The 26,521-nt window shown below is 45.2% G+C and overlaps 2 protein-coding genes across 12 annotated transcripts in view; one reads left to right on the top strand and one right to left on the bottom strand.

The window, feature by feature from the left end:
* The window catches only part of RBMS2 (RNA binding motif single stranded interacting protein 2), a 47,382-nt gene extending 31,396 nt beyond the window's left edge, over positions 1-15,986 (top strand). For 3 of the 5 annotated variants that reach the window (XM_036018791.1, XM_036018788.1, XM_028532806.2), the window contains 9 exons: positions 949-1,028; positions 1,164-1,273; positions 1,598-1,644; positions 1,817-1,910; positions 9,192-9,269; positions 9,757-9,867; positions 10,505-10,585; positions 11,023-11,108; positions 11,360-15,986. In XM_036018791.1, coding sequence (XP_035874684.1) covers positions 949-1,028; positions 1,164-1,273; positions 1,598-1,644; positions 1,817-1,910; positions 9,192-9,269; positions 9,757-9,867; positions 10,505-10,585; positions 11,023-11,103 — 682 coding nt within the window. In that variant the 3' untranslated portion in view covers positions 11,104-11,108; positions 11,360-15,986. Of the gene's footprint in view, positions 1-948; positions 1,029-1,163; positions 1,274-1,597; positions 1,645-1,816; positions 1,911-2,267; positions 2,537-9,191; positions 9,270-9,756; positions 9,868-10,504; positions 10,586-11,022; positions 11,109-11,359 lie in introns of those variants that run through there. The other 2 variants (XM_036018789.1, XM_036018790.1) reach the window with 2 other exon arrangements.
* Positions 15,987-16,380: 394 nt separating this feature from the next.
* BAZ2A (bromodomain adjacent to zinc finger domain 2A) overlaps positions 16,381-26,521 on the bottom strand; it is a 36,494-nt gene continuing 26,353 nt past the window's right edge. For 4 of the 7 annotated variants that reach the window (XM_028531716.1, XM_028531715.2, XM_028531721.2 and 1 more), the window contains 17 exons: positions 26,138-26,365; positions 25,740-25,994; positions 25,142-25,356; positions 24,765-24,839; positions 24,368-24,548; positions 23,627-23,686; positions 23,276-23,420; positions 22,015-22,667; positions 21,642-21,864; positions 21,370-21,525; positions 21,112-21,263; positions 20,611-20,900; positions 20,387-20,519; positions 20,156-20,302; positions 19,521-19,747; positions 19,266-19,409; positions 18,963-19,178 (listed from right to left, as the gene is read on the bottom strand). In XM_028531716.1, the coding sequence (XP_028387517.1) occupies positions 19,013-19,178; positions 19,266-19,409; positions 19,521-19,747; positions 20,156-20,302; positions 20,387-20,519; positions 20,611-20,900; positions 21,112-21,263; positions 21,370-21,525; positions 21,642-21,864; positions 22,015-22,667; positions 23,276-23,420; positions 23,627-23,686; positions 24,368-24,548; positions 24,765-24,839; positions 25,142-25,356; positions 25,740-25,994; positions 26,138-26,365 (3,450 nt within the window). In that variant the 3' untranslated portion in view covers positions 18,963-19,012. Of the gene's footprint in view, positions 19,179-19,265; positions 19,410-19,520; positions 19,748-20,155; positions 20,303-20,386; positions 20,520-20,610; positions 20,901-21,111; positions 21,264-21,369; positions 21,526-21,641; positions 21,865-22,014; positions 22,668-23,275; positions 23,421-23,626; positions 23,687-24,367; positions 24,549-24,764; positions 24,840-25,141; positions 25,357-25,739; positions 25,995-26,137; positions 26,366-26,521 lie in introns of all 7 variants that reach the window. The other 3 variants (XM_036018787.1, XM_028531724.2, XM_028531714.2) reach the window with 2 other exon arrangements.

Below are 26,521 nucleotides of genomic sequence, written 5' to 3'. Positions count from 1 at the left end.
ATTTATTTGCTTTTAGAGAGGGGAAGGGAGGGAGATAGAGAGGGAGAGAAACACCCATGTGTGGTTGCCTCTTGTGCACCCCCATACTGGGAGGACCCTGTGTGCCCCTCAGGCGTGTGCCCTGACTGGGAGTCAAACTGGTGACCCTTTAGCTTGCAGGCTTGCACTCAGTCCACTGAGCCACACCAGCCAGGGCTAGACTCTTACACTTTTAAAACACGTTTATGTAGATTAACTTTTTGATCTGTACAATCCTGTGTAGTAGAGTAGTAGATGATGATTTCTCTAAAGTGGAAATGAGGAATGGGTCCTCACTCACTGAACTCTGGGACATGAGCAGGAGCTGGAGGCCAGGTTTTCTGATTTTCTGATTTCCCACTCAGGCCGCTTTTCCCAAAAAGAAACTTTAACTCAGTATTGCCCAGCTTTGTTTTTCTATCACTGTGGACCATGTAGACCCCATCTTATTACTGTTTCCTCCTACAGACTCATGAAATCTTAATAATGTTATAGTAGCTAACTAGACCTTGGTAAATAACCAGAAGCAACAAATAAATATTGACAAATTCTTAGCTTGTGTAGTTTTGTCAGAGTGAGGGAACAATTTCCATTAGGAATTTCGTAATTTAAAAAGTACTGTTAACAGCCTCTAGTTATTGCATTTTTATTTATGAACCAGACACAAGGCTAGCCCCATCTGTAAGTATCTTCTTTGGAATATGTATTCACAGCATAAATACCTCCATTATTCCAGCCGAGAGAACCTTCGTTAGAAGCTTGCGGGTGCCTCTTCAGAATATCTTGAATTTGTGTAGAGGAAACTCTGTGTTCCTACAGTCACAACTTTTAGAGTATTTGTGGGGCTGGGAACTTAGGGCATTCTTTTTGAACATAGGGAGAGCACAGATCCTGAAGAAGCTAGAGCCTAATGCCTCTTGTGCTCCTTAGGATGGAGTCCACAGAGAAGTGTGAAGCCATCATCACCCACTTTAATGGAAAATATATTAAGACACCCCCTGGAGTACCAGGTGAGGCATCTGGGAATCAGGCTGAGAGGGCCATAGGTTGTTACTTCCAGTGAAGACTCTGGAGGAGTTTTGCATGAGTGTGAGTGGGCTCAGTGAGGCGGGACTCAGCTGTCTGTCTGCTTTCTCTCTTGGTAGCCCCATCTGATCCATTGCTTTGCAAATTTGCTGATGGTGGTCCTAAGAAACGACAGAACCAAGGAAAATTTGTGCAAAATGGACGGGCCTGGCCAAGGAATGGAGACATGGTAAGAGGACTTCCGAGGAGATAGGAGTACTGTGGATCGATATTAAAACGGAATGGAAATTACCATGGCCTGATTTCTGTGAACTTAGGTGGCAAGCTTGGGAGCTACAGTTTGTAACTGAGAGAAGCTGGCTACTTAACATGCTGTTCGCTGTGGGTCTGGAGTGGGATTTTGCAACCTGCACACCCAGAAAAACTTGGAACAGCTTGTTCAGACTGCACTTTAATCAGCTGAACCAAATACTTCCCCACACTTGACATCCTGCGTTTGCTCCTGTTCTTATCCAAGAGCTTACAATATGAATGCTGTGTTCTTTCTTTATAGGGTGGTATGGCCTTGACCTATGACCCCACTACAGCTCTTCAGAATGGGTAAGGGTGTTTGAGATAACCAGGCCGACTGAAGATGATAATAGCCTTTGTCCAGGCACTTGGATGTTTCATCTTTGATCTTTAAACAGTACTTAGTGGGTGGCCGTGTCTGTCTGTGGGAGGCCCTTTCTGACTTCCTGTGACTCTGTACTGATGAGGTTCCTTCCTGCAGGTTTTACCCAGCTCCTTACAATGTCGCCCCCAACAGGATGCTTGCTCAGTCTGCACTCTCCCCGTATCTTCCGTCACCTGTGTCTTCGTATCAGGTATGCTCGTGCCCAAAAAGGGTGTGGTGGTTTTCCCCAGCACTGGGTTTTAAGTAAAGGAGTAGAATGCTGGAAACTACTTGTTTGTTTTCCCTTTGTGTACACCACACACACATCACGTTGCAGGAGAGCATAACCTGTGGCTGCATTCCACTTACACGGACTGTTGTAGGAGCATCCTCTTTCTCTCTGCCCACCACCCCCACAAGTAAATCCATATCAATTGGCTACTATTTTCAATGTTTTCTTCATGTGCATGTATACATATGTATGTGGTTTTTGGAAGTTATTGTTTAGGTTACCAAAAAGTTGACCATATAAATGTATTTTTCATACTTTGCTCTTCTCACTTAACACCACCTTAACCAGCAGTTCTCCAAGTATAGGCCCTGGGCCAGCGGTGTCAGCATCCCCTGGGAATTTTTAGAAACACAAATTCCTGGACTCCACCCCAGATCTACGGAATTAAAAGCTGGTGATGGTCCCAGCAATCTGAGTGATTCTCAGGAGCCCATGGGTGATTCTGATGCAGTGAATGTTGGGCTCTGTGTTCTCATCATTTCCTTTTTTAATAGTTGCATAGTAGATCATGCTGGAGATACACCAGATTTCTTTTTCTTTTAATTTTGTAAAAAAATTTGTTGATTGATTTTAGAGAGAGAGAGGACGGAGGAGAGAGGAAGAGAGAAAGAAACATTGATTCTTTGTTTCACTTGTTTTTGCATCCATTGGTTGGTTCTTGCCTGTGCCCTGACCAGGATGGACCCAGAACTTCGGTGTGTGCGGATGATGCTCTAACCAACCGAGCTACCCAGTCAGGGTCAGAATTCTTCATCTGTACCCCAGTGAAGGTCATTCGCTTGGATTTCAGTGTTTTTCTGGTATAAATAATGCTTCAGTAAATTTTCTTAAGCAGTAAACATCCTTGTGTCTCTATCTTTGCCTATATAAATACTTATATTTCTGGTGGTTCATCCGAGGAGTAGAATTGTAGTTTGAATTTATGGACTATGGAGTTTTATAAATGTTGCCAGATTGCTTTTCACAAAGGCTGTGTCAATTCATGTTTCCACTAGTAACGTGTGAGAGTAGCTGCTTCCCTCCAGCCATAGGTGACATTGCTCTTTAAATTGTTCCTGTCTTCTTGGGTATAAAGTGCACTGTGACTTCAGTCTGTGCTTCCCTGACAGCGGCTTAGTTTAAGCATTTTCAATGTTGGTCATATTTTGATTTTCTGTTCTCTGATTGCTTTTCATATGCTTGGCCCAGTTTTCTGTTTGGTTTTGTAAATTATAAGTATTGATCCTCTGAATGTTATCTTTGTTGTAAATGTTTTTTTCCAAATTTTTGTCCACTGACTTTGTGGTCATCAAACCTTAGCTGTGCATCAGAATCACTTGAAGAGCTAGTTATACCTAGGTTGCCAGGCACCACACCAAGATTTCCTGGTTCGGTAAGTCTGGGGCAGGAGGCAAGAATTTGTATTTCTAACAAGTTCTCAGGTGCTGCCAACCACTGCTGCTGTTGCTTATCAAAAGCCCATACACTGGGAATCACCAGCTTTTGCCATGCCAAGGTTTAAAATTTGTATATATTTAAATATATCTGCTTTTTACTTATAACTTTTGAATTACTTGTCTTAATTCAAAAGATCTTCCTAGTCCCTATATGGTACACACGGTCTCCAAGATTTACTTCATTGTTTTATATGTAAATGTGTAATCACCAGGAATTTGTTTTTGTGTATGGTAGAAAGTAGGGGTCATATTATATTTTCTTTCAAAACGTTAACCAGTTGTCCTAGAACCAAATTATTAAATAATCCTTTTTTAAGGAATTATTTTGTTTACTTTTTAAAAAAAGATTTTATTTACTTTTAGAGAGGGGAAGGGAAGGAGAAAGAGGCAGAGAAACATAGATTCATGAGAGAAACATCCATCAGATGGATATCCATCTGTTGCGTCTTGCACACCCTCATCCAGATACTCGGCCCCACAGCCCGGGCATGTGTCCTGACTGGGAATCAAACCAGTGACCTTTTGGTTCATAGACCGATGCTCAGTCCACTGGGTGACACCAGCCCGGGAAAATAATCCATTCTTTTTCCATTGAATTGAAATGCCATCTTTGTCATATAATAAATACTGGCCTTTAGCCCTGGCTAGTGTAGCTCAGTGGATAGAGTGCCAGACTACAAACCAAAGGGTTACTGGTTCAATTCCTAGTCAGGGCGCATGCCTGGGCTGTGGGCCAGGTTCCCCAGTAGGAGGCGTGTGAGAGACAACCACACCTTGATGTTTCTCTTCCTCTCTTTCTCCTTCCCTTCCCTTCTCTAAAAATAAATAAATAAAATCTTTTTAAAAAGGACTTCTTTTTAAAAAATGAAATAAACACTGGGATTTATTTCTGTATCTTTATTCTCTCCCAATGATTGTTATTTCCATTCCTATTCTGATAATACATTAATTTGATCTCACTGGCTTTCATAATATGTTCTAATATTTTTTTACTTTTTAAAAATATATTTTATTGATTATGCTATCACAGTTGTCCCATTTCAATCCCCTTCATTCTCCTCCACCCTGTACACCCCCTCCCACCTACATTCCCCCACTTTAGTTTATGTCCATGGGTCATACATATAAGTTCTTTAGCGCCTACATTTCCCATACTATTCTTACCCTCCCCCTGTCTATTTTCTACCTACCATTTATGCTGTTCATTCTCTGTACCTCTTCCCCTTCTCTCCCCTCCCATTCCCCTGTTGCTAACCCTCCATGTGATCTCCATTTCTGTGGTTCTGTTCCTGTTCTAGTTGTTTGCTTAGTTTGTTTTTGTTTTAGGTATGGTTGTTAAATATTGTGAGTTTGCTGTCATTTTACTATACATGTTTTTATCTTCTTTTTCTTAGATAAATCCCTTTAACATTTCATAAAATAAAGGCTTGGTGATGATGAACTCCTTGAACTTGACCTTATCTGGGAAGCACTTTATCTGCCCTTCCATTCTAAATGAAAGCTTTGCTGGATAGAGCAATCTTGGATGTAGGTCCTTGCCTTTCATGACTTGGGATAGTTCTTTCCAGCCCCTTCTTGCCTGTAAGGTCTCTTTTGAGAAATCAGCTGACAGTCTGATGGGAACTACTTTGTAGGTAACTGTCTCCTTTTCTCTTGCTGCTTCTAGGATTCTCTCCTTATCTTTCATCTTGGCTAATGTGATTATGATGTGTCTTGGTGTGTTCCTCCTTGGGTCCAATTTCTTTGGGACTCTCTGAGCTTCCTGGATTTCCTGGAAGTCTATTTCCTTTGCCAGATTGGGGAAGTTCTGTATTGTTTGTTCGAATAACTTTTCTACTTGTTGCTCTTCCTCTTCCCCTTCTGGTGCCCCTATAATTCAGAAGTTAGAATGTTTAAAGATGTCCTGGAGGTTCCTAAGCCTCTCCTCATTTTTTTGAATTTTTGTTTCTTCATTCTTTTCTGATTGGATGTTTCTATCTTCCTTCCGGTCCACACTGTTGATTTGAGTCACAGTTTCCTTCCCATCACTATTGGTTCCCTGTACATTTTCCTTTATTTCACTTAGCATAGCCTTGATTTTTTCATTTAATTTGCGACCAAATTAAACCAATTGTGTGAGCATCCTGATTGTGTTTTAAACTGTGCATCTGATACGCTGGCTACCTCTTCGTGGCTTAGTTGTATTTTTTCTGGAGCTTTGATCTGTTCTTTCTTTTGGGCCATTTTTTTTGTCTTGACACTCCTGTTATGTAGTGAGGGGCAGAGCCTTAGGTATTCACCAGGGTGGGGCGACCCACATGGCTGCATTGCCACACTGTATGTGGGGGAGGGGTCCGAGAGGGAACAATGGCGTTTGCTCTGCTCTCTGCCTATTTCAGTCACTTGCCCGGATTCCCATAAGCAAACTGGGCCCTTCTGGTGCTGATTACCATGTGGATGGGCTTGTGTACGTTCTAGGACCTTGTGGGTCTCTCCAAAGAACTCTCCTGTGAGGCTGGGAGTTTCTCCTGCTGCTGCCTCAACCCCTGCAGGTGTTTTCAATTGGTGTTTTGAGGCTTTATTTCCCCGCCCTGGGACCCTGGGTTGTGCGGTCCATCCTGCTCCCCAGTTTCGCCTGGCTTATCTGCACATGAATGTGGGGCTGCCTGGTTCACCAGCTGCAGCTTTGCACGCAGCACCCCGTTCCATAGTCGGCCGCCTCGCTGGGTCCGCCAGCCGCCTCCTTGCGCACCCTAGTCCGCCAGCTGCTTCTTTGCCATGAGCTGCCCGACTCCGCCCCCCCTACTGGTCTGGAAGAATGTCTTCTTTAACTCCTTGGTTGTTGGACTTCCATACAGTTGGATATTCTGTCAATTCTGGTTGTTTTTGTTTTTAAATTGTGTTGTTCTTCTTTTGGTTGTGTGAGGAGGCACAATGTGTCTACCTACGCCTCCATCTTGGCCAGAAGTCTAATATGTTCTAAGATTTGATGAGGCAAAACCTTCTCTTTCTTTTTCATACTTCGCTGTTTTTAGCATTTATTCTTCTGTATAAAGTTTATGATAATTGTATCTAAATTTTAAAAATCTCTGAGGATTTTAATTGGAATTACGTTAACTATATATATTTATATTATATATATGAGTTTAAGAGAATTGATGTTTTAATAATACTAACCTTTTCAGCTAAGGTATAGTATTTTTTCATGTGTTTAAATCTTTTTTATGTCATTCAATGAGATTTTAGTTTTCTTTATGTAGGTCTTATGCTTTCCTTGTATAATATATTCCTAAATGTTCTATAATTTATATAAGCATTTCTTAATATACTTATTGATACACTGAAAAAAGCTGTTGATTTATGTTCATCGATTTAGTATGCAGCCAACTTACTAAATCTTCTTATTACTACTAGTATTTTTTTAAATTGAGCCTCTTAGGATTTAAAGGTGTACAGTTATATCATCAGTGCATAATAGTAGTTTCTCTTCCTTTTCCAATTTTATGCCAATTGTGCTCTTATCTAATTGCATTTATTTAACCTTACTGTAAGATAGGTTGTTATAATTGCAATGGTTTTAATATTTCTCTGTTTAGGTTAATATTATCAGCTAGTTTTTGGTAATAACATTTAATATATGTAAGTAGTTTCTTTGTGATTTTTAAAAAGTAAATGGATGTTGAACTTTATCCAATGTCTTTTCAGTATCTAGCATTATACTATGGATTTTTCCTTCAATTTTGACTTACATGTATAGAGTTCTTAATATGAGCAATCTTTACATTTATGGAATAAACTGTACTTGTTTATTATAATGCATTTCTTCTCATTGCTATTTTTTTTAATTTTAAAGTTGAGGTATAATTCACATACCATAAAAGTCATACTCTTAAGGTGTACAAGTTAGTAGTTTTTAGTATATTTACAAAGTTGTACAACTATTACCATTATCTAACTCTAGAACATTTTTATCACCTCACAAAGACACTTTATACTCTTACGCAGTCATTCCCCATTCTGCCTAACCCCCAACCCCTAGCAACCACTAGTGTACTTTCTATGTCTATAGATTGGCCTATTCCAGACATTTCATAATAAATGGGAGCATACAATATACTTGTGCCTGGCTTCTTTCAGTTAGCATGTTTTTGAGGTGCATCCATGTTGTAGTGTGTATCAGTACTTCATTCCTTTCTATGACTGAATCATATTCCATTGTGTGGATAATACTTCATTTTGTCATTCGTTTATCAATTGATGGCCATTTGCATCATTTCTGCCTGTGGGCTGTATGAATGCTTGTGTGCAATTTTTGTGTTAACATATACTTTTATTTTTCCTGAGTATATATCTAGCAGTGGAATTGCTGGGTTACACAGTAAATGCTTAATTTTTTGAGGAGCTGCCAAACTGTTTTCCAAAGCTGCTGAGCCACTTAGTGTTCCCACCTACAGTGTGCCAGATCCAGCACAAATAACGCCCCATTTTATTTCAAAATCTTTTATTACAAAATCATAAGCATGTAATTCAGTAACATAACAATGTCACACTCAAGCACACCATGGGACATTTTAGGTGAAATGTTCACATTAAAACTATAAATTATTACACTCATATTATCACCCCACTAACCACACTCAAGCCAGCCTTACTTCTGCCGGACCCTGTGTAACAGCTGCTGTTCTGTCCTTTTAATCATGGCCGTCCCAGTGGGTGTGGAGTGGCATCTCATTGTGTTTTCGGTTTGCGTTTCCCCAGTGGCTAATGATTTTGCGCCTCTTTCATGTGCTTATTAGTCATTTTTTAAATCTTCTTAGAGAAATATTTATTTAAATTATTTGACCCTCTTTATTTTTAGTTTTTCAGTATTATAATCAATTGCTATTTAATTTAACTTTTTTTAAAAAAATAAAATATACAAGAACAACAGCTGTGTTCTCGTTTCCATTGTGCAGCATCATCAGTGACAAACCTTCCCATACATGAGAGGGTCAGGGGCGGAAAGTTAAAATGAGGTATACCTGGCATTCAGAGCCAAGGCTGGGGTGAGGCACTTCGGGTGCTTCAGAGGGTCATTGCAGGACGAGAAGAAGGGCAGGTGTTGAATAGTTAGTAGCTTGCCTTGTCCTTCCTATAGGTAGATAAAAGAAGCTATCTCTGATAATTTCTTACTGTAGGCAAGGCCCCTAATTCAGGTTCTACGAGTAGTTAAATGAAGAGAGAGAGGGAAAGAAGTTTATCTTCTAGGGCCTCAGTTGTCTTTAGCTCAAAATAATCTGCATGCCACAGAGGCACAGCTGGAGGTGACTTGTCTTGAACCCCACAAAGGTTAAACTGTTAGGGCTTCAGACCCCAGGATGCCCATTTTTAAACTGGATTATTTGTTGAGGTATAAGAGTTGCTAATATATATATATATTTAGATTTTACTTATTTCTACAGAGAGCGGGAGGGAGGGAGAAAGAATGGGAGAGAAACATCAGTGTGTGGTTGCCTCTCACATGCCCCCAACTGGGGACCTGGCCTACAACCCAGGCATGTGCCCTGACTGGGAATTGAACCAGTGACTCTTCGGTTCTCAGGCCAGCACTCAATCCACTGAGCCACTCCAGCCAGGGCAAGAATTGCTAATATTTTTAAAGCAGTTTATTCTTTGTGTTTCTATTTGATAATGGGGCACTCCATCTTTTGGGGGGTTTTGTTTGAACATTATCAGATTCTTGGGCAAAACAATAGTTTCTAGGCAATTAATATTTTTTGTTGTTGTTTATTTTTGCTTGCTTTAGAGAGTAACTCAGACATCTCCTCTACAAGTCCCTAACCCATCTTGGATGCACCACCAGTCATACCTCATGCAGCCTTCAGTGAGTATTCAGAACTGGGCAAATGCCAGAGGCCACTTGATGTAAAGAAAAACACTGGAAGGGGGCTAATCACATGGGACAGAAGATGATCTGACTTTTGGGTGGTGGGCACACAATGCAGTATAAAGATTATGTATCATAGACATGTGTACCTGAAATCTATATGACCCTATGAACCAATGTCACCCCAATAAATTTAATAATAGAAAAAAGCACTGGAAATTGATGAAAGTGGGTGTGGGTATGAGTTCTGGCACAGGCCCCTATGCAGCTCAGGTACATGACCTTAAATTTTTTGAGTCTGTGATTCTTAGGCAGGGATCCCTCTAGACCGATGGGCAGAGTGCCTATTCCAGTTGCACGACTGTGTTGCTGCTCATCTCTCATTTCCCAGGATTTTTAAATGGCCCTGGTAGCCATGAATCTCTGCTTCAGGCAGCCTCACAGGATGCTGCCAATGAACCCTGTCTTTTGTCGTCATCTGTAGGGTTCAGTTCTGACGCCAGGGATGGATCACCCCATTTCTCTCCAGCCTGCCTCCATGATGGGACCTCTTACCCAGCAACTGGGCCACCTCTCCCTCAGCACCGCGGGCACGGTAAAGCAGGATACTTCTGATTATAAACTTCTATCGAGGAAGGGGTACCTGTGTACTACTTTTCAGCATAAATACTTGTACATGATAAGAGTCACTTCAGTGTCATTGAGAGCACACTCAGAGTAGGAGACAAAGTAACAGGTAATAATCCATGAGGCAGGAATATAGCCATTATTATGCTCCTCAGCCCACTCCTTTTAACTGATTCCTACTCATAAAACTGAACAAACAGTGTTTCTATGTACATACTAGTGTATGTGGAAGTTCATTCACATTTCCTAGGAATCCTTATCAAAATAGTACTAAGAAAGAAGAGTGGATGAAGCTCACCAGGTCTCATGTAGGCCTGCTACATTCCGATGTGCATGGGAGGGCTTAAAGGCAGAGAAGGCAGTGCACGAGGAAAGGCAGAAGGCAGGACAGAGGGGGAAAGGAGGCCGTGTCTGCAGAAGTCCCCCTAAGCCGGTGTTCTTTCGAACCACTACCTGAAGCAGTTTTCAAAAGCACAATTAAATTAGACAATTAAACTAGAATCTCTGGGGATGGGACAGAGGCATCAGTCTTTTCTAAAGCTCCCAGGTGCTTTAAATGTAGCCAAGAATCACCACACTAAGCCCACTGATGTTTTCCATTCCAGTACTTGCCAACGGCTGCAGCTCTGCAGGGAGCTTACATCTCCCAGTACACCCCTGTGCCTTCTTCCAGTGTTTCAGTTGAGGTGAGAGCTTTATAACCTCTTTAGACTGAGGATAAGAAAATGAACAGAGGCAGATTTTCCCTGTTCAAGACCTTCCTCTCACAGCGATGCTAATTCTGTGTTCGCAAATAGCTGACTGGTATGTGAAGAATGCAGCAAGGAGAGTGTGTGTCCTTGAATGAGGCTCCTCCTGACATTTGGCCAGATAGTAAATACCAGGATAGTAAACACTAGTGTTTCTTGGGAAGAGAACAGGCCGCTCTAAATGCTGGGGAAGTGAGGCTGTGTGTGTGAGTACGTGTGTGCTGTGTGCCTGTGCACATGAACACCAGGGTGTGGGGGTGGGTAAGCTGGGAAAGGCACTGGAGTCTGGCTGGGCTCCAGCCAGCCAGGCTGCTTCAGTGGGAGGTGAGGGAAGGATGCACAGGGCGACTCTCCTGCTTTGGCTGTGGTTACAGGAGAACAGCAGCCAGCAAAATCAAGTGACCGTGGATGCTCCCTCAGACCATGGGGTCTATTCTTTCCAGTTCAACAAGTAACAGTGGTAAGAATCACATGCTGAGTGAGGGGCAGGGTGTGCTGAGCAGCCTGAAGTCAGACAGGGTCTCATGTTTGTCATCCCCCCTTCCCTGCCCTCTCTGGCTTATTCCTCCGTTAGGATTCCCCTCCCCATTTTTTTGAGTACAAATGAATTCTTGGAGCTGCTAATGCTCCCAGACTCCAGAGGGCTGACCCGGAATGTAGATCATCTATGGGCCCTGCTAAGACCTAACACTTGGCCATCGTTTTTCACAGGCCTGGGCCTGAAAAAGAAATCTCTGCACTCCTGTCCTCTGCTCTTCCTCCCTTCCTGATGGAGCCTGGGGAGACCGTCACTTTCTGTGTGTGCTACATTCAAGGAAACCAAAGACACTCCTTTATGTTTCTTTTGCAAAGAAAGTTTTATGTTTTGTTTTTAACTGCAGTATACCCCAAAGAGACATGGTGCCTGGAGCTTCTTCTCATCTTTATGAAAAACACTTTTGAAGTGTTGAACTTATTTGGGAAAGCTTAAAAATTTTTCTTTTGTTATTTCTTCTCTTAAAAAAAAAGAAAGGTGTGGTGCTAGAATGTTGAAGGGGTCCTACTGTGGGTTGGTTGTGGACTTTCTTTGGTGCGTGTAAGAAAATATGCAGAGTTAAAAACTTCTGTTTTATAAAGCTCTTAACTCATCCACCCTGTCTTTTCTTCACACATATTATGCCTTTTTCCTCTCATCCAGATTTTTCGTCTTCTCTTTTCCATACAGCAGAACATGCCTATTTTACCTTTTTACAGTTTTTAATTTTGTGAGTTTCTCTTTTGAATGAAATTTTCATATGGAATTTTTTAGGGCCGGGCAAGGAACAAGGTAGAACACTAATCACGCAGTGGAAGTGGTTTTTCTTCCCTCTCTCCTGCCACGTCCTGTGAGAAAAGGCAAGACTTTGTCTTCAGGAAGCAGAGATGTGGCCTAGGCCCACTAAAGAGACAACCCCACAGCCCTTGGAAGTCATGCTTGAGCCAAATATGGATGAAGACTAGGTCTTCCCTTGCAAGTTCCAGAAGGGTGGACTTAACTGACTTCTAATTCTTCTCACTGCCAAGGTCAACACCCCCTGAGGAAGTGTCTTCTCTAGCTACAACTTTTCAAAAATACCTGCTTTCCTGATTCCTAGAGGATCTTCTTACCTGCTCTGCATCTGGGGGCCCCTCCCTTCCCCATCACACCGCTGTGCTGGGAGCCTTTGAAGTTGTTCACCTTGCTGAGCCCACTCAGGCTCCTTTCCCACTGTGGACGATCAGTCACTTCACTTCTAGACTCATGGTTCTCAAGGAGATGGTTTTGTCCCCTAGAGGCCATTTGGCATTGTCATGCCTGGGGGTGGAGGCTGTGAGCTACTGGCGTGTAGCGGCTAGAGATCAGGGATGCTGCTGAACATCCTGCAGGGCACAGGGTCCCCAGCACCACCAACAAAGAATTATCTGGCTCAAAATGTCAGTAGTGCCAAGGTCAAGAAAACCTGATGGAGATAGTGCTGTCCCTGCCTCCTGGTCAGAGGATCTGGTGAATTCCTACTCCAACCCTGGACACACTGCGCCTTTTGAGACTAGTTGAAAGTGACAAAAATGGAGTCCTTGAAGTTTCCTCTGGCTTTGACCTTTGACACCTCTGCATACCCTTGAAAGGCTCGTGCTGTTAAATGCACACACGTCCAGAAGAATCAAGGTGGGGACTGTTGGGTGTGAGTGCTATGCAGGTGTGGGCAGGGCAAGCTCTCCATAACTGTCTGGGGCAGCCTGTCCTGCCTTGGTGTGTTTGGGCCCCTTTGCCAGGGAACCAGTAATTTTCCTTCTTGTGGAAAGACAGTGGAGCTAGGATAGAAAAGGGCAATAAATCCCATCTCATTATTTACAGTATCAGGAGTCCTGTTAAAAAAAAAGAGCCTATATTTTCTCTTCAACTCATATCCTTCTCCAAGTCCTCACTCTATGCACATGGAGACAGAGAAGAGAAACCCTTTGCCCATCTTCTAGGAAATGAGATTCTTCACCTGTCTTCTCCCAGGTCCTCCCTTATACGCTGAGAGGAGAGTTCTACTCCCCCTCACTTCAAGGTCAGGTGCCTTTCCATCAGACAGACTGAAGACCAGGCGACAGAGACTGGAGAAACAGGTGTTCATTGGCTGGCTGGCAGGAGTGGAAGGCTATGACGCTGGGGGAGAGGAAGCTGATCAGTTATTGTACAGAGAGCTTGGCCCCAGCTTTCCCTCCCCTCCCACCCATCCCAGAATCAAGATTCCAAATGTTCCCTGTCCTTAGGCTGTCCTTTTGTACATCCTGGGGGTGAGCAAGTAGGGGAAAATGGGTAGGATATAAAGAACAAAATTGCCACTATTCGTTTTCTCATAGGCACTTCTGTCCTCAGGGAGGTCTCATCCAAAATAAAACAGACCCAAGCTCACAATAACCTAAAACAGTTTAGCTGGGCAGGTAGCTCATTTCCTACTTAAGGAGAGTATGTTGTAGATTTGTCAGTGGCTTTGAGGAAAACAAATCTAGAATCCTGCTCATTTGACAGCAGCTTGGAGGAGCCTTACTGTGTGAGGCGAAGTGCAGTGGGGACCTTCCACACGTGGACACTGCTGATGTCACTGCTGCCTGCTCTGCCTCCCAGGACTCCTGATTCTATGTCTCTGTATTTGAAGAAATGTTTCAATTTCCATGACTTCACTTTGTTAAATTCTGAAATTAGCTATTGTGTGTTCTCACGTGAATCTACTTAATGAATTCTGTTACGTTTCTGGCTTAGGCAGGGTTGGCTGGGCATGGGAAGTGATGGGGAGTGTGAAGTCATTTTAGTAGTGATTAATGGCACTTTGGAACTTCTTTTTTTGGTATTTTGGGGTTACACTCATATTTTTGCCTGGTTGTTAGTTCATTTCTAACAATTCAAACATGAGTGAGTGATTGGATAAAGGAGATGGAAGGAATGAGGGATACTGTTTCTCTCATGAAATAGCCTCATGGTGGTAGGAGGATTGTAGGGGATCCTTCAACCTCAGCCTAGAGCTGGGCTCTTCAAACATTACTGCCTAGTGCCTTCTCACTTGTCTTTACGGAGCCCAGATGATAGTTTCTCTGCACATGTCATCTCATTCCCACCCATTACATATGCTCCTGACATTCTTAAAATATTCTGATACTTTGTATTTTTGTTTTCCGGTCAAATAGAAATACTCAAACACCTTCCTCAAATGTTAGTCCTTAACTAGGCTGCGAGCCTGCCTGACCCACCCCATGCCAGTGTTACTCCGGTTCCTCTCGCACTGAGATGATGTGGACGTTAGGCTGACTAGACTTTTTGCAGAGTATGGGTAGAGGTTAGGGAAGATGTGGGAATGATGGTGGGGAAAAATGTTATTTTTTAACCAAAGAATTTGAACGTCTGCCCAGATTGGAAGCCTGGTGGCTCTGAAGCAGTGGCCCTTGTGATAGATAGGGGTGGTAGGAAGACATTAACTTGTACTGGGTGTGAAAACTACAATAGGTTTTGCTATGCTGCAGGCCATCCCTGGGCTGGGCCACTTCTGCCCAGTTTCATTTCCCCTCAACTTACAGAGCAGTGAGGTCATTCACCGGCTTGGTACCTGCAGTGCTCACTCCCTGTGGCTTCAGTGCCAACTCTTCAGGGGCTGACATGTGGGTTGGCACTTTGCAGCACAAAGGTGCTGTGAGAGGCCTTGCTGGAATGCAATTTATTCCTGGACAGAAATCTCGTTGTAGGGGGGGGTGGTCGGCGAGGGGGGGGAAATACCACTGCAGCTCTTACACATGTGCTCCACCTTCTGGAAGAGCAGCAGCATTGCAACTGAGGCTACTTGACCTTATCAAAGGACAATAAACAGGGATGGGTAATCAGGTCTAAACTTGTCCCCAGGCTTTGATACATTAGCTTCAGAGAAAAGGGTGGGTTTTATGAAAGCCAATCTGTAAGGGCTAGGACCTATATCTTGTGTCTTGTCATACCGATTCTTCCCAATTTCTACTTAAGCCAACTACTCCATTTCTGTGCTTACCTGCATTTTAGGTCCTTCCAGGTATTAGCAGGCCCCTCATATTCACTCAGCTTTCACCCCTTCCTTTCATAGGAGGAACTAGGGCATAAGCACCTGGTTTACATCTTTCCTTTATGACTTTCATGAGGGTTAGAAAGCTGGGGGCTGGAAAGGTTCACGATCAGGTGCAAAAGCTCTTTTGGTTGTTTCTGGTTACCCCAGAATAGTGTGAACTCTTCCATTAGGCCTTGCTGTGGTAGGCCAGGGGATAAACCGTGGCCTATCCCAGCCTGGCCTAGGATATTAACTAATGCTTGGAAGTCACCCCCAGGAATACCAACAATGGAGCAGAGCTCAGAACTTAAGAGGATGAATTGGCCAGTGGCTGCCATGTAGCTGAGAAGGTAAGCAAGCACCAAAGAGGGCATTTGTGATTTTCATAGGCTGGAAGTAGATGTTCCTTCTCCATCTTATTCCAGTTAAGGTTTAGAGGGTTCACCAAAATCAAATTTCTAGCCTAGAGGGTGATAAGATTTTCCAGCCCAAGCAAAGAAAGCCCTCACCCCATTACTGGTGTCCTGTCCCACAACACACGGTTTTTGGGTGGTGAGTGCTCTCTTGTATGCACTTACCACCTTGGACAAGAAAAAAGTTTAATTTATATTCAAGCACATTTTGTACATTCTTCCCTTTATCCAGAGGCTTCTAGTTCTATGCCAATGCCACCCATCTAGCTTATTCTTCCTTTTCTGACCCTTGGTTTTCTCATGTTCCTTCCCTACAATTTGACAGAGCTTCATTTTGTCTTATTCAACCTTTGTTTTGAAATAAAACACAAACATCTACCTCCCGGTGTCTGATCCATAGATGGAAGCTGGGAATGGGTGATGGGCCCATGCTTGCTACGCTATGGGAATACAGGTAGCAGCTTAGGAAGCCAGAGCTGTGTCTCACAAGGCAGGACCAGGCACTGGGTCCCATGCTGCCCCAGCACCACAGCCAGGGGCACTAAGACCCCAACCTATCCACAGAGCAGACATTCTGCCCTGGGTACTTCCTGCACAGGCCAGGCCACGCTTGGAAGTTTGGGATAAACCTTGGAAGCTTAAAGGCTTGTTGCTGTCCTGCCTGCTCTCTCCTACACCAAACCAGTCATATTCACCCTAATACCCAGTGCTCCCCTTAGGCAAGCGCGAAAACCTATGGTGAAGAGAAGATAAATACACAGAGTCTTTTGAATCTCTATCAAATGTGGTTTTTATTCAACTGACAAGCACTTTTCTACAGCTGCACTTGTGGAACATCACATGGCAAAAACAGGAGTTTTTCTCTAGACTTTTTTTTCCCTTTTTTAAACCTTATTAAAAATGAGATTGGTCCTAAAAATATAGAAAGAAATAAATTTAAATTCACAAAAAACTGTACATTATCAAAAAGTCACTAAAACACCACATTTGGTTATATAAAAAGTCAAGTCCCTCTTGATGTAAAAGGAACACGGAAACTTGTTGGTGTTGATGGTGTGGTTTCTTCCTGTTACCAGACTGACAGGGGAGGGGAGACAAAGGGGTAGGGGGTGGGTTCTTTTTTTTAACCTGCCTTCCCTACCAAATACTCTTATTTATGAAGAAAAGAAAATCCACCTAGCTCAAGGGGCAGTGAAGATGGGGAAATAAAAGTGAGAATGGCCCCTTTGATCATGTCCTACCCCACCCCCCTCAGCCCCACACTTCTTCAAACTGAGGCTCGGACTCCACCCCACCTTACGAGTGCCTGGTCCCTAGGGAAAGAGATGGAGCTGGGAGAGAACACAAAAGTAGGGACAGTTGAGATTTCACTCCCATCCACCTTGCCTCCAACAATAAAATGAACCTAGTACATTTTATACCAGGGGAAAACTGCCATGGGGAAAAAGAAGAGCCCCCAACTACAACAGTTCCAAACATTTGACTAACACAAAGTTTGTTACAGCGCAGTTATTTAGATAAAATATAAATATTTATGCATAATATAAAGTCAATTCAAATATTCTTCAATCCACCTCTTATTTAAAAGCAAAAAGAAAGTCTCAAATAAAATTAAAACTTTTGAGGTTTATCTGACAGAAAAGGCGACTTTAGAAATAGGCTAGGGGGAAGGGGCATAAAGGAATAAGAAAGGGGCTGCCCTAGGACCTACACTGCCCCCCACCCCCTCAGTGGCTATTCAGTGCTGCCAGAAGTACAAGGAACGCTCCACCTCACCTGGCACCCCCCCACACAACACCAATGGAACATTTCCTGGGTGCCTTAGCTCTCTGCTTGGGCCAGCCAGCGGCCACCTCCCCAGTGCAAGTACCCGTAATTTCTGATGGGAGGGGCTCTGCTGAGCAGGAAAGCAGGGGGCCAGGGGCCCATGGCTATAGCTGGGAGTTAGCTTTCCTCTCACATGTTGGGGCTTGGGCATAGTCACATGTAGGGCAGTAGTGGACCCCAAACCCCTCCTCCCTACTCTCTTGTGCTCCAGGGTCTCTGCTGCTGGGGAAGGGGTCCTGGGGTATGAAGTAGGTAAGGGAAGGAAAGCACAACTAAACCCACAGAAGCTCATGGGATTAGGAAAGGTCCAGTTCTACCCCTCTCCCTGCAAAAGCTAAGACTCAAAGCTACTGAAAGGAGAGGGAGTTCCTGCTGAAAGATTGCACAGTTTAGAGGCTGGAACAGAAATGACTGGGAGAGAGGAGACAGCCTTGTACCCAGAGAAACTGTTCCTGTGGTTTTCCAAAGACAAAAATATGATGGTTTGAAATAATGTGAAAAGTGGGAATAAAAACAGATATGTGGGGAAACTGAATGGATGCCTTCAAACAATACAGGGGCACAATTAACAGTGTCCTCTCTCTCACTCTCACATTCTCTCACACACACTCGCACGCACACACACACCTCTCAGGCCAGTCGATTGCTATCTGGCCTCCATCTTGGGGTGTGCCCAAACTCAGCAGTAGTTGTCCCTGAGGAGTTCCCAAGAGGGAGGTTTGGGTAAGAGGCGGGGGAAGGAGGCTGCAAGGCCCAGGTTCCACAGTGCCTCCCTGCCCTCTCCCAGCTACCGAGTTTCAGAAAAGGCTAGAAACTCGGCATGTGAGGAGTACCCAACATTACAGAGGGAAAAGCTATTGGCAGAAGATGACGACAGACAGAAACAAGGACTACTGAACCTTTTTTCCCTTTGAAAGGGAAAAAGACTTGGAAAAGGATGAAGGAACCCGTACACGATAGTTTTACATTACTGGATGACAGAAAATCTCAAATGGGGGTGGGGAGGGAAGGTGAAAAATTGAGATAGAAAGTGAGAAGCAGGGGAGGGACTGAACATGGAAGCAGCATGTTCAGGGCCCGGTGTCCGGCTCGACACACTTGGGAATTAAGTCCACTTTACTGGCCGTCACTGCGGGTCCACACACAGTACAGAGTGTTTCTCGGTTTCACACATTCACTAGAACTATTGCTATTGTTAAATAGCCCCAGAGTGCTGGGGCATGGACAGGGAAGGAGGGGAAGCTGGGGGGAGGAAGTGGGGACTTCTTTCCTCCTCATTTTCAACTAGGAAATAAAACAGAAAGGAAAAATTATTTTCTTCTTTTTTCTTTTTTTGGCTTTTAGTCCAGAAGGACCTCATCACTGCCCCTTTTATTGGAGGAGCAAGCAAGAGGAGGAAAGGGAGAAGAGGTATAGGGACAAGAGGATGTGGGTGCTGCCCAAGACAGAGCCAAATGTCAGAGATGTATCTCTGACTTAGGTCGAAACCTAGGGCAGCATCAGCAGGTGAGAATGGCAGGGTTTGTCGTTTGGAGGGCAGGGGGAAAAGCCACAGGTGACTCCCCACCACCCTTGCCTCACAGATTTGCCTGTTTTCCCTGATAAAACTCCTCCCAGCGGCTCTCAAAGAAGCGTCGCATGATGTGCCCAGCTTTGCCCACTTCAGAGTCATCCTCATTGAAGGTCTGGCAGTTGTCAAAGACCAGGAGTGCATCGGCCGCAAACTCCTCTGAACTGGTGTACCTAGGCAGGGGTGGAGGCCGAGCTGTGAGTTGGGTAGAAGTTAGAGCAGGGACAGAGGAGCCAGGAGAGTGGCTGATGTCTACTTACCCGCCCCGGAGTAGCCGCTCCCGCATGGTGGAAAAATCCATAGGGTTTTTGATAATGCGCCGATACCCACTCACTAAACGTGGGTTCACGGGCTCCAGAAAAGGCCAGGCTGCGTCATGGGACTCCATCTCCATCAAGATAATCCTACCATTAAAGGGAGTGATGGTTGCATCTCAGAAGCAAATACACTGACCCTCCCAGCTCTTTGCTCTGGTAAAAGTAGAACCATTCGTCCCCAGAATTTACTCAACTCACTCGCAAAATGTGAGATCATTATGATGGTTCCTCATGGAGAGTCGCCGCCGCTTTGAGGGGGACAGCCCTTCTTCCAAGTACCGAGGTACTGCTGGGCTTTCTCGGCCCCTTGACAGTACCCGGCGTGGGCGGCCATCACTCTCTGGGAAGTTCAGCACATAACTACTTTTCCGCTTCTGGCCTCGTTTTGGGAAGCCAGGCTTCTGAGCGAATTCTCCCTCCACCTGCTAAGGAGAGGAGAAAGATGAGATCAGCAACATCTGGAGTGTACTTGGCCTGCCCTCCAATTCATTACAATCCCTACGTGTCTAATTGTGACTGAGAAGGCTTCACGCATAAGCCAGCATGTGAGTTTATTCACCTAACCCAATAAGGCAGGTAAAATGGAAAGTATAATCACTCCTATTTTGTAGAAGAAAGCAAGTAAGGCTATAGAATTTACATCACTTGTCCAAAGAAGCACCAGAACTCATGAACCCAGGTCTCCTAGCACCTAGTCTGGAGATCTTTCCAAGAAGACACTGAAGGCATGGTTAAAGTGTCTTAACCATGTACAAATACACCAAGTGGTGTTTGTAGGATTGGTGGTAAACAGGAACTTCTGCTGAGTGGGAATGAGAAAGCAAAAGGCTTACCTGGGCCAAACAGACAGCACAGAACCAATCTCCCTCTGGAACAGCTTCCATTTTGGGCCGATGGCAGTATATGTGGCAGCCACGGTCACACCCATCGCAAAGCAGAAGAAACTCATCGTTGTCACCTTTCCGGCAGACTAGACAGGTCTGGAGCAAGGTTGTGAGGAGGCAGGGTGAGCCCTCTGCTAGTGACCCCACCCACCTGGGCTGGCTGGCTCCCCAGCCTCTTACCACTTTGTTGACAGACTTCTCCCAGGCAATGGACCTCTCCAGCTGGCCCAGGCACAAGCACACCTGGGCAGCACTCCTGCACCGCTCAAGCGTCTGGCGCCAGGTGCGCATACGAGGGGTGATCTCATACGATCTAGAGGGAGAAAGTGGTAATCTCTGGATGAGTAGGATCCATTAAACTTATCCCTTCTTCCCAAGACCAACAATGCGGGGGGGTCACTCACATCTCTGTAGTGGCGCACTGCGGGGCAGCACTAGGTGTGCTGAGCAGGGCCTTCTCTAACACAACTTCATGAGCTGGCCAGAGGGGCTCCCGCAGGTACCGCCGCTCCACATTCTGCTCCAGGGCAGCCAGTCGCATCACAGCCAGGTCCAGAGGGTTAGTAGTTTTACGCTGGGGGGCCAGTCCTTCCCTGCCTCGACCTCTCCAGGTGATATCTTCCTGGGGGTCAGGTAGATGCTCACAGTAGGCCAAGTCTTCACGAATAGAGTCTGGGCTAGGACACGTCCAGCCCTGCAGGTAGGAGAGAAGAATAAAACTCATTAAAAAGGAAGAAAATTAAGCATAAAAAAAAACCCCCAACAAAAACAAAAACAAACCATGATCCATTAAGGTCATGGGCACTCACTTGTGAAGGACGGACCCAAAGGGTTTTCCTAACAGGGTATAAGAGATTAACACCCTCCCTTCAGCAACCCCCTACCCAGTGCCAGCCCTAGTGTACCCGGATCTGCAGATCAGACAGGATAACCCGCTGTTCCAACTCCTCTACCCACTGAAGCACAGCCAGGTCTGTCTCATATGTCTTCTCTTTGGGAGACCAGCTCATAATTCCTTCTTGAAAAGCAGATAACTGACTGGGCTCAAAGATGGAGTCTGAGAGATAGGAGACAAAGGGAAAAACCCATCAGGCCACTGTCCACAGTAGCGGCTCAGTATTTACCCTGGGCTCTTTAGCTCAGGCTAGGTCTAAGTATCTTACCCATTGAGGCCCGCAGGCAGACTTCCTTTAAGAAGTCCCTGTGCTTATTTAGGTGTTTGTGAAGTGCCTTCTCTCGGATGCCTCGGGGGTGCAGGGCCTTGAGCATGGCATCCAACGTCTCAGGATCTCGGATCCACCACCAGCCTGAGCACATATCTATGAACAGAGTTTATGTATGTGGGGTGGGGTGGGAACCAGCATGAATCACATGGCCCATATCTGATGCCACTTCTACTTGCATTCTTACCCCATTGCACCCCAAGGTCACTCACCAGGGGGAACAGGCTGGGCTGTCAGCTGGTTTAGGTAACGCTGCTCCATCTGTTTGAAGAACTTACTTGGGGGTCTCCCTCTCCGTTTTGGCTGCCCCAGCCCTGTGGGACTCTGTGGTGTTTCACCAGGGTCTCCTGCTCGCCTCTTAAGAGCCACCCCAGGCAAGGGAGTGGAAGAGAGCTGCACTGGAGAACAGGAATTGGCAGCACTGGATCTATTCACCTGTGCAGGAGATGGAACACAAGAGAATGGGTTTTTTTTTCGTGTTTATAGGTCCCTAATGGTTCCCCATCCCTTCCCCCAACTTTAGCAAGAGCCCACAGCCAGTGGCAAGACCAAGTCAAGTGCATACTACTAATCTTGGCTACTTACTGGTTTGGAGGAGACAGGTAGCTGAGGGGAAGGAGTGGGCTGGTCCTCAGAAACTGCAGGGGGTGGTGTAGGGGCGGCATTGCAGGGCATATGGGCTGAGAAGTTAAACCAGGGAGCTTGAGAATCAGGGTTGGATACTGCCTCTTCAGGCTCTGGCTCCTCCGGGGGATGTGATGAGGTCAGATCCAGTTTTCCAGGGCTGCTATCAGGTGTGAGGACTGAGCTGCTCAGCAGGGAGCCGTGGCTCTGAGTCTGGCTCAGCCAAGACAGGAAGGCTGACTGGCTGAGGTCATGCTGGCTCTGACCCAGAGATAAAAAGGAGCCTTCTGGCTCCAGGAATCCATTATGGGTTGGAGGATGGGACTGAAGCTGGGGCTGGGCATAAGCCTGAGGCTGAGGGTGCAGCTGAGTATCAGGCTGAAGCTGGGCTTGGGGCTCTTCTGAACCCTGACCCCTGACAGGGGATTTAAGGTGCCTAGGTTGCACAGACCCAGGCTTAGTTTTCCGAGGTCGGCCTCGGGCCCGGGCAGGAGAACTGGCAGAGGTGCTGGAGCCAGCTAATTCCCTCTTCAGAGAAAAGGGGGCTGGGCTGGGTGCAGAATGGGCTGCCACTTTCAAGGAGTCAGTTTCCTGCTTTATCATATCCTCAGGAACTGTAAAGAGAAGTAAAGAGCTTAAGACATACACTGACATATAAGGGGCAAGAAAGAGGCTATGAAAATGCAGGATATATACTTTTTTTTCTCTGGGTCTTAATCCCTCCTTTTTGAGATTCTATTGGAACAACTTAAATGCCAATGAACATGGTATCTGGGAAAGAAATACTATTCTCCCAAGTAATGAGCAGCAGCAGCAGCATAATTGTAAGCTAATATTTATGAACAACCAACTATGTGTTAAGCACTATTCTAAGAACATTAACTGGTGACTGCAGGGGGGCGGGGAGGGGGCTAAATGACAGTGGAAAAAATAAAGAATTTTTTTTAAAGAAGTACATTAACTCATTTTAAATCTTTCAATAGCTCTGTGAAATATACATACTATTATCATCTCCATTTTACAAATTAAGAAACTGAAGTATACAGCTGGTAAATGACAGAACAGGTAGGCAGGCAGTCTTACTCCACAGCTTGTGCTCTTAACCACTATGCTTTGCTGATTCTCATAAAATGAAAGACACCTAAAATGATTAGGCAGAGGAAAAGGAATTGTTTAACTTTCATTAGAAAGATCTCAATTCAGGCTCCCGTGACACACCTACCTAAGCTTCCCTCTGTTCCTTCCACAAAGATACCAGCCAAATAGGGCAACACCCAGTAGCGGCGTCTGTAGCGGTCCTGACCCAAAGAGAATGCCCGAAGCATCTGGGATGAGTGCAGCAGCTTTTTGCGAAAGAAGAGCTGACGCTGCGTAGACAGTGAAAAAGGAAGATGAATAAAAAAATAGATTTCCAGAGTGGTGACTTCACCCTGTATATGGGAGAAGAGTAATGGCTCCCAGCTTTACTGATACCATAATGCTATAAAATTGATACCATTTGGGACCAACTAATTAGGTGACCAATTCTCACCCAGCCCCTATCTCCAGCCCCTGGAGGTTAGAAGTCCAATACCTTGCTGAGCTTTTCTATCTGGCGTTCTAGCTCTGGGATGCTAGATGCTGTGACATCAATCTGGAGAAGAAACAGGTAGACACCGAGAGAAAAGGAATTTTCAGATTTAAGAAAGAGAAGTACAGCTGACCCTTGAACAACAAGGTAATGGGGTGCTGACACCCCCGCCGGCCAAAAATTCACATATAATTTTTGATTCCTCCCAAACTAAATTATAATTTTCCCTCGGTATCTGCAGGGGGTTGGTTCCAGGTTGCCCTGTGGCTACCACAGTCCATTGATGCTTAAGTCCCTTATAAAAAATGGTGTTAGAACAATGCATATACTCGGACTCCAAACTGCTAAATGAAAATATGTATTGCTTTTGAGACAGTTGATTGAATCTGTAGATACAAAACCCATAGGTATGAAGGGCTGACTGTATATTCATTCATTTATTTTTAGAGGGGGGAAGGGAAGGAGAAAGAGAGGGAGAGAAACATCAATGTGTGGTTGTCTCTCACACGCCCCCTACTGGGATCCTGGCCCAAAACCCAGGCATGTGCCCTGACTGGGAATAGAGCTGGAGACCCTTTGGTTCCCAGGTCAGCACTTAATCCACTGAGCCATACCAGCCAGGGCTGTATATTTATTTAAGAAAATCTGCATATAAGTAGACCTGCACAGTTAAAACCCATGTTGCTCAAGAGTCAACTATAACCCTTTTTCCAATGCCAAGTTTCCTTGGTTTGGGGCTAGTACCTCTCCATCTCTTCGACCCCTACGGCCATGGACAGCTGCTGTACTCTCCTCCTCTTCTTCCTCTTCCATGCCGCTAGTCTCCTCCATGATCCGAGAGCTGCGCCTCCGCCCCAGGCCTTCCTCTGGCCCCTGCATTTCTGCCTCAGTCCTCCCAGTTCGCTTGGCCAGTGCAGTTTTTAGTCTTGAAATAAGAGATTAAGGAGAACTATGTTGAGGAATGTGATACTACCACAAAAAGATATCTGGAGTCTAGATCATCACGAACCTTAGGGTAAGGCCCCAAGACTAGGGGAGGGAGACTTAAGAACATTAAGTTCCAGGCAAAAGTCCTGGCTATGCTTCACCCTTTCCTCCTTCTCTCCTCTCTTTAGACCCTACTCTCTGTCCTGGTCCCTACCTCCGCAGCCGGCCTTCAACAATCCACTTGTTTTTCCTGTAGCTGGACATACTCTCCAGGGTCTTGTCAATCTCACTGCAGGGGAATAGAGAATGGGATTTTGAGGTACAAGTGGCAGCACACACAAAGAAGAAGGGAGGCTCAAGGGCAACGGAACTGCAGCTGAACAGGAAATTTCAGCTTAAAGCCTGAACTGAATGAATAGCAGAGGAAGGCTTAGGTTCTCCCAGGGAAGGCACGAAGATTCAGTGCCAAGTCACTCCAGCCTCTCCAGAGCATAGCAGTGGACACATCACACAAGACTCTAGATGCCTGCGCCCTGCCCCATCCCGTTCTAACCCTGGCATACAATAACCATTCCCTCCCCTGCCCCTCACTTGATAATGAGGGTGGAGCCATTGAGCTCATGCACAAGGAAGGCGAGGACAGCAGCTTTCTGTTGGGGTGGCTGGGCCTGAAAAGGCTGGGTGCGCAGGCTGTCACAGAGGACTGGCTCCACTCCGTATGCCATGAGGAAGCAGCGCAGGATCTCAGACACGTTGTCTCTTGTCAGTAGGATCTCCGACACCTTTTCCCCCAAGATTTTTAAGGACTGTTTGGAGGAGAGCATAATGGAGGTTAGGCGACAAAGAGGAAAAACTCAAGTTGCATGAATCTGGAATAGGAAAATACGGGAGAAAAGTGGGGTTAAGATAGGAAAAAAATGAAAGTTGCTTGGACAAGATGAGAGAGGATAAGGGAAAGGTGCAAATGAAAAGGAGTAAAAGGTAAATGAACAAAACAAGCAGAGGGAGGTCAGGAAGGAAAAAGAAACAGCAGAGAAAAAATACAAGGAAAAGAGAAATTACATGTCTCTTCACTTGTCTTGATCACTTTAGGGAGGGGCTTTAATGCATTTAACTTAAAGAGAAAAAGCAAAACTGAGACAAAGCACTTATCCTAGGCTCTCCCAACCTACCCCGGAAAGCGCCTCACCTGACAGTAAGAAGGAAGGCCAGGGTCATAGAGTGCAGCCTTCAGGAGCCGAACCAGCAGATCTTGCACCTCGCCCACGCTGTCGCCTTGACACAAGAGTCCCTCTTGCAGGACCCCTAAGCTAGGTACATCTTTGGCAGGGTCAAGGCCCAGCACCTTGCCGAAACTGTGCAGGAACTCCACAATGGTCAAGCAGTCTGAGAAGGCCTCACTAGGCAGGACCAGCCCAGGGATGCGTGAGAAGTCAGGCAGAGGCTGTAAGGATAAAAGCAGTAGGGGGTTCTGTCAAACAGATTGGAAGACAAGTTTGGGTATCTAGGAGGTCCTTCCTTTAACTGAAGTGTCTTCACTCAACGGGCCCCTCCAGGACCCAGAATCTGTTATTCTCCCCTCACTACCTGGTGGTCAGTCAGGCACATATCCTCTGTTGGCTTCTTCATCTCCTCCAAGATCATCTGCTGCCTCTGCCGCTCCTCCAAGCACCTCTGCGCGGCCAGTGTTTTATCTGCTTTAGAAGCTGGCTTTGTTTTGGCCATCTCCTCTTTTTCCTTCATTTTTACCTTCTCCTTCTTCTCCTTCTTGACCTTTTCCTTCAGTTTTTCCTGTTTTGTCTTTACCTTCTCAGCCTACCCACCCAAGGGAAAGAGAAATCAAGAATGCCATAAAGATTCCAGTCACTACCCTTCCTTGATCCCCACCCTCCCACCCCAGAGCCCAGAAACATGACTATAAAAAAAACCCCAACTTACACGTCTTGCAACTTCAAAATTATACTTGTGTGT

The sequence above is a fragment of the Phyllostomus discolor genome, chromosome 2 (genome assembly GCF_004126475.2).
Source record: "Phyllostomus discolor isolate MPI-MPIP mPhyDis1 chromosome 2, mPhyDis1.pri.v3, whole genome shotgun sequence".
NCBI classification, from domain to species: domain Eukaryota; kingdom Metazoa; phylum Chordata; class Mammalia; order Chiroptera; family Phyllostomidae; genus Phyllostomus; species Phyllostomus discolor.
This window is presented reverse-complemented; position numbering and strand designations above follow the sequence as displayed.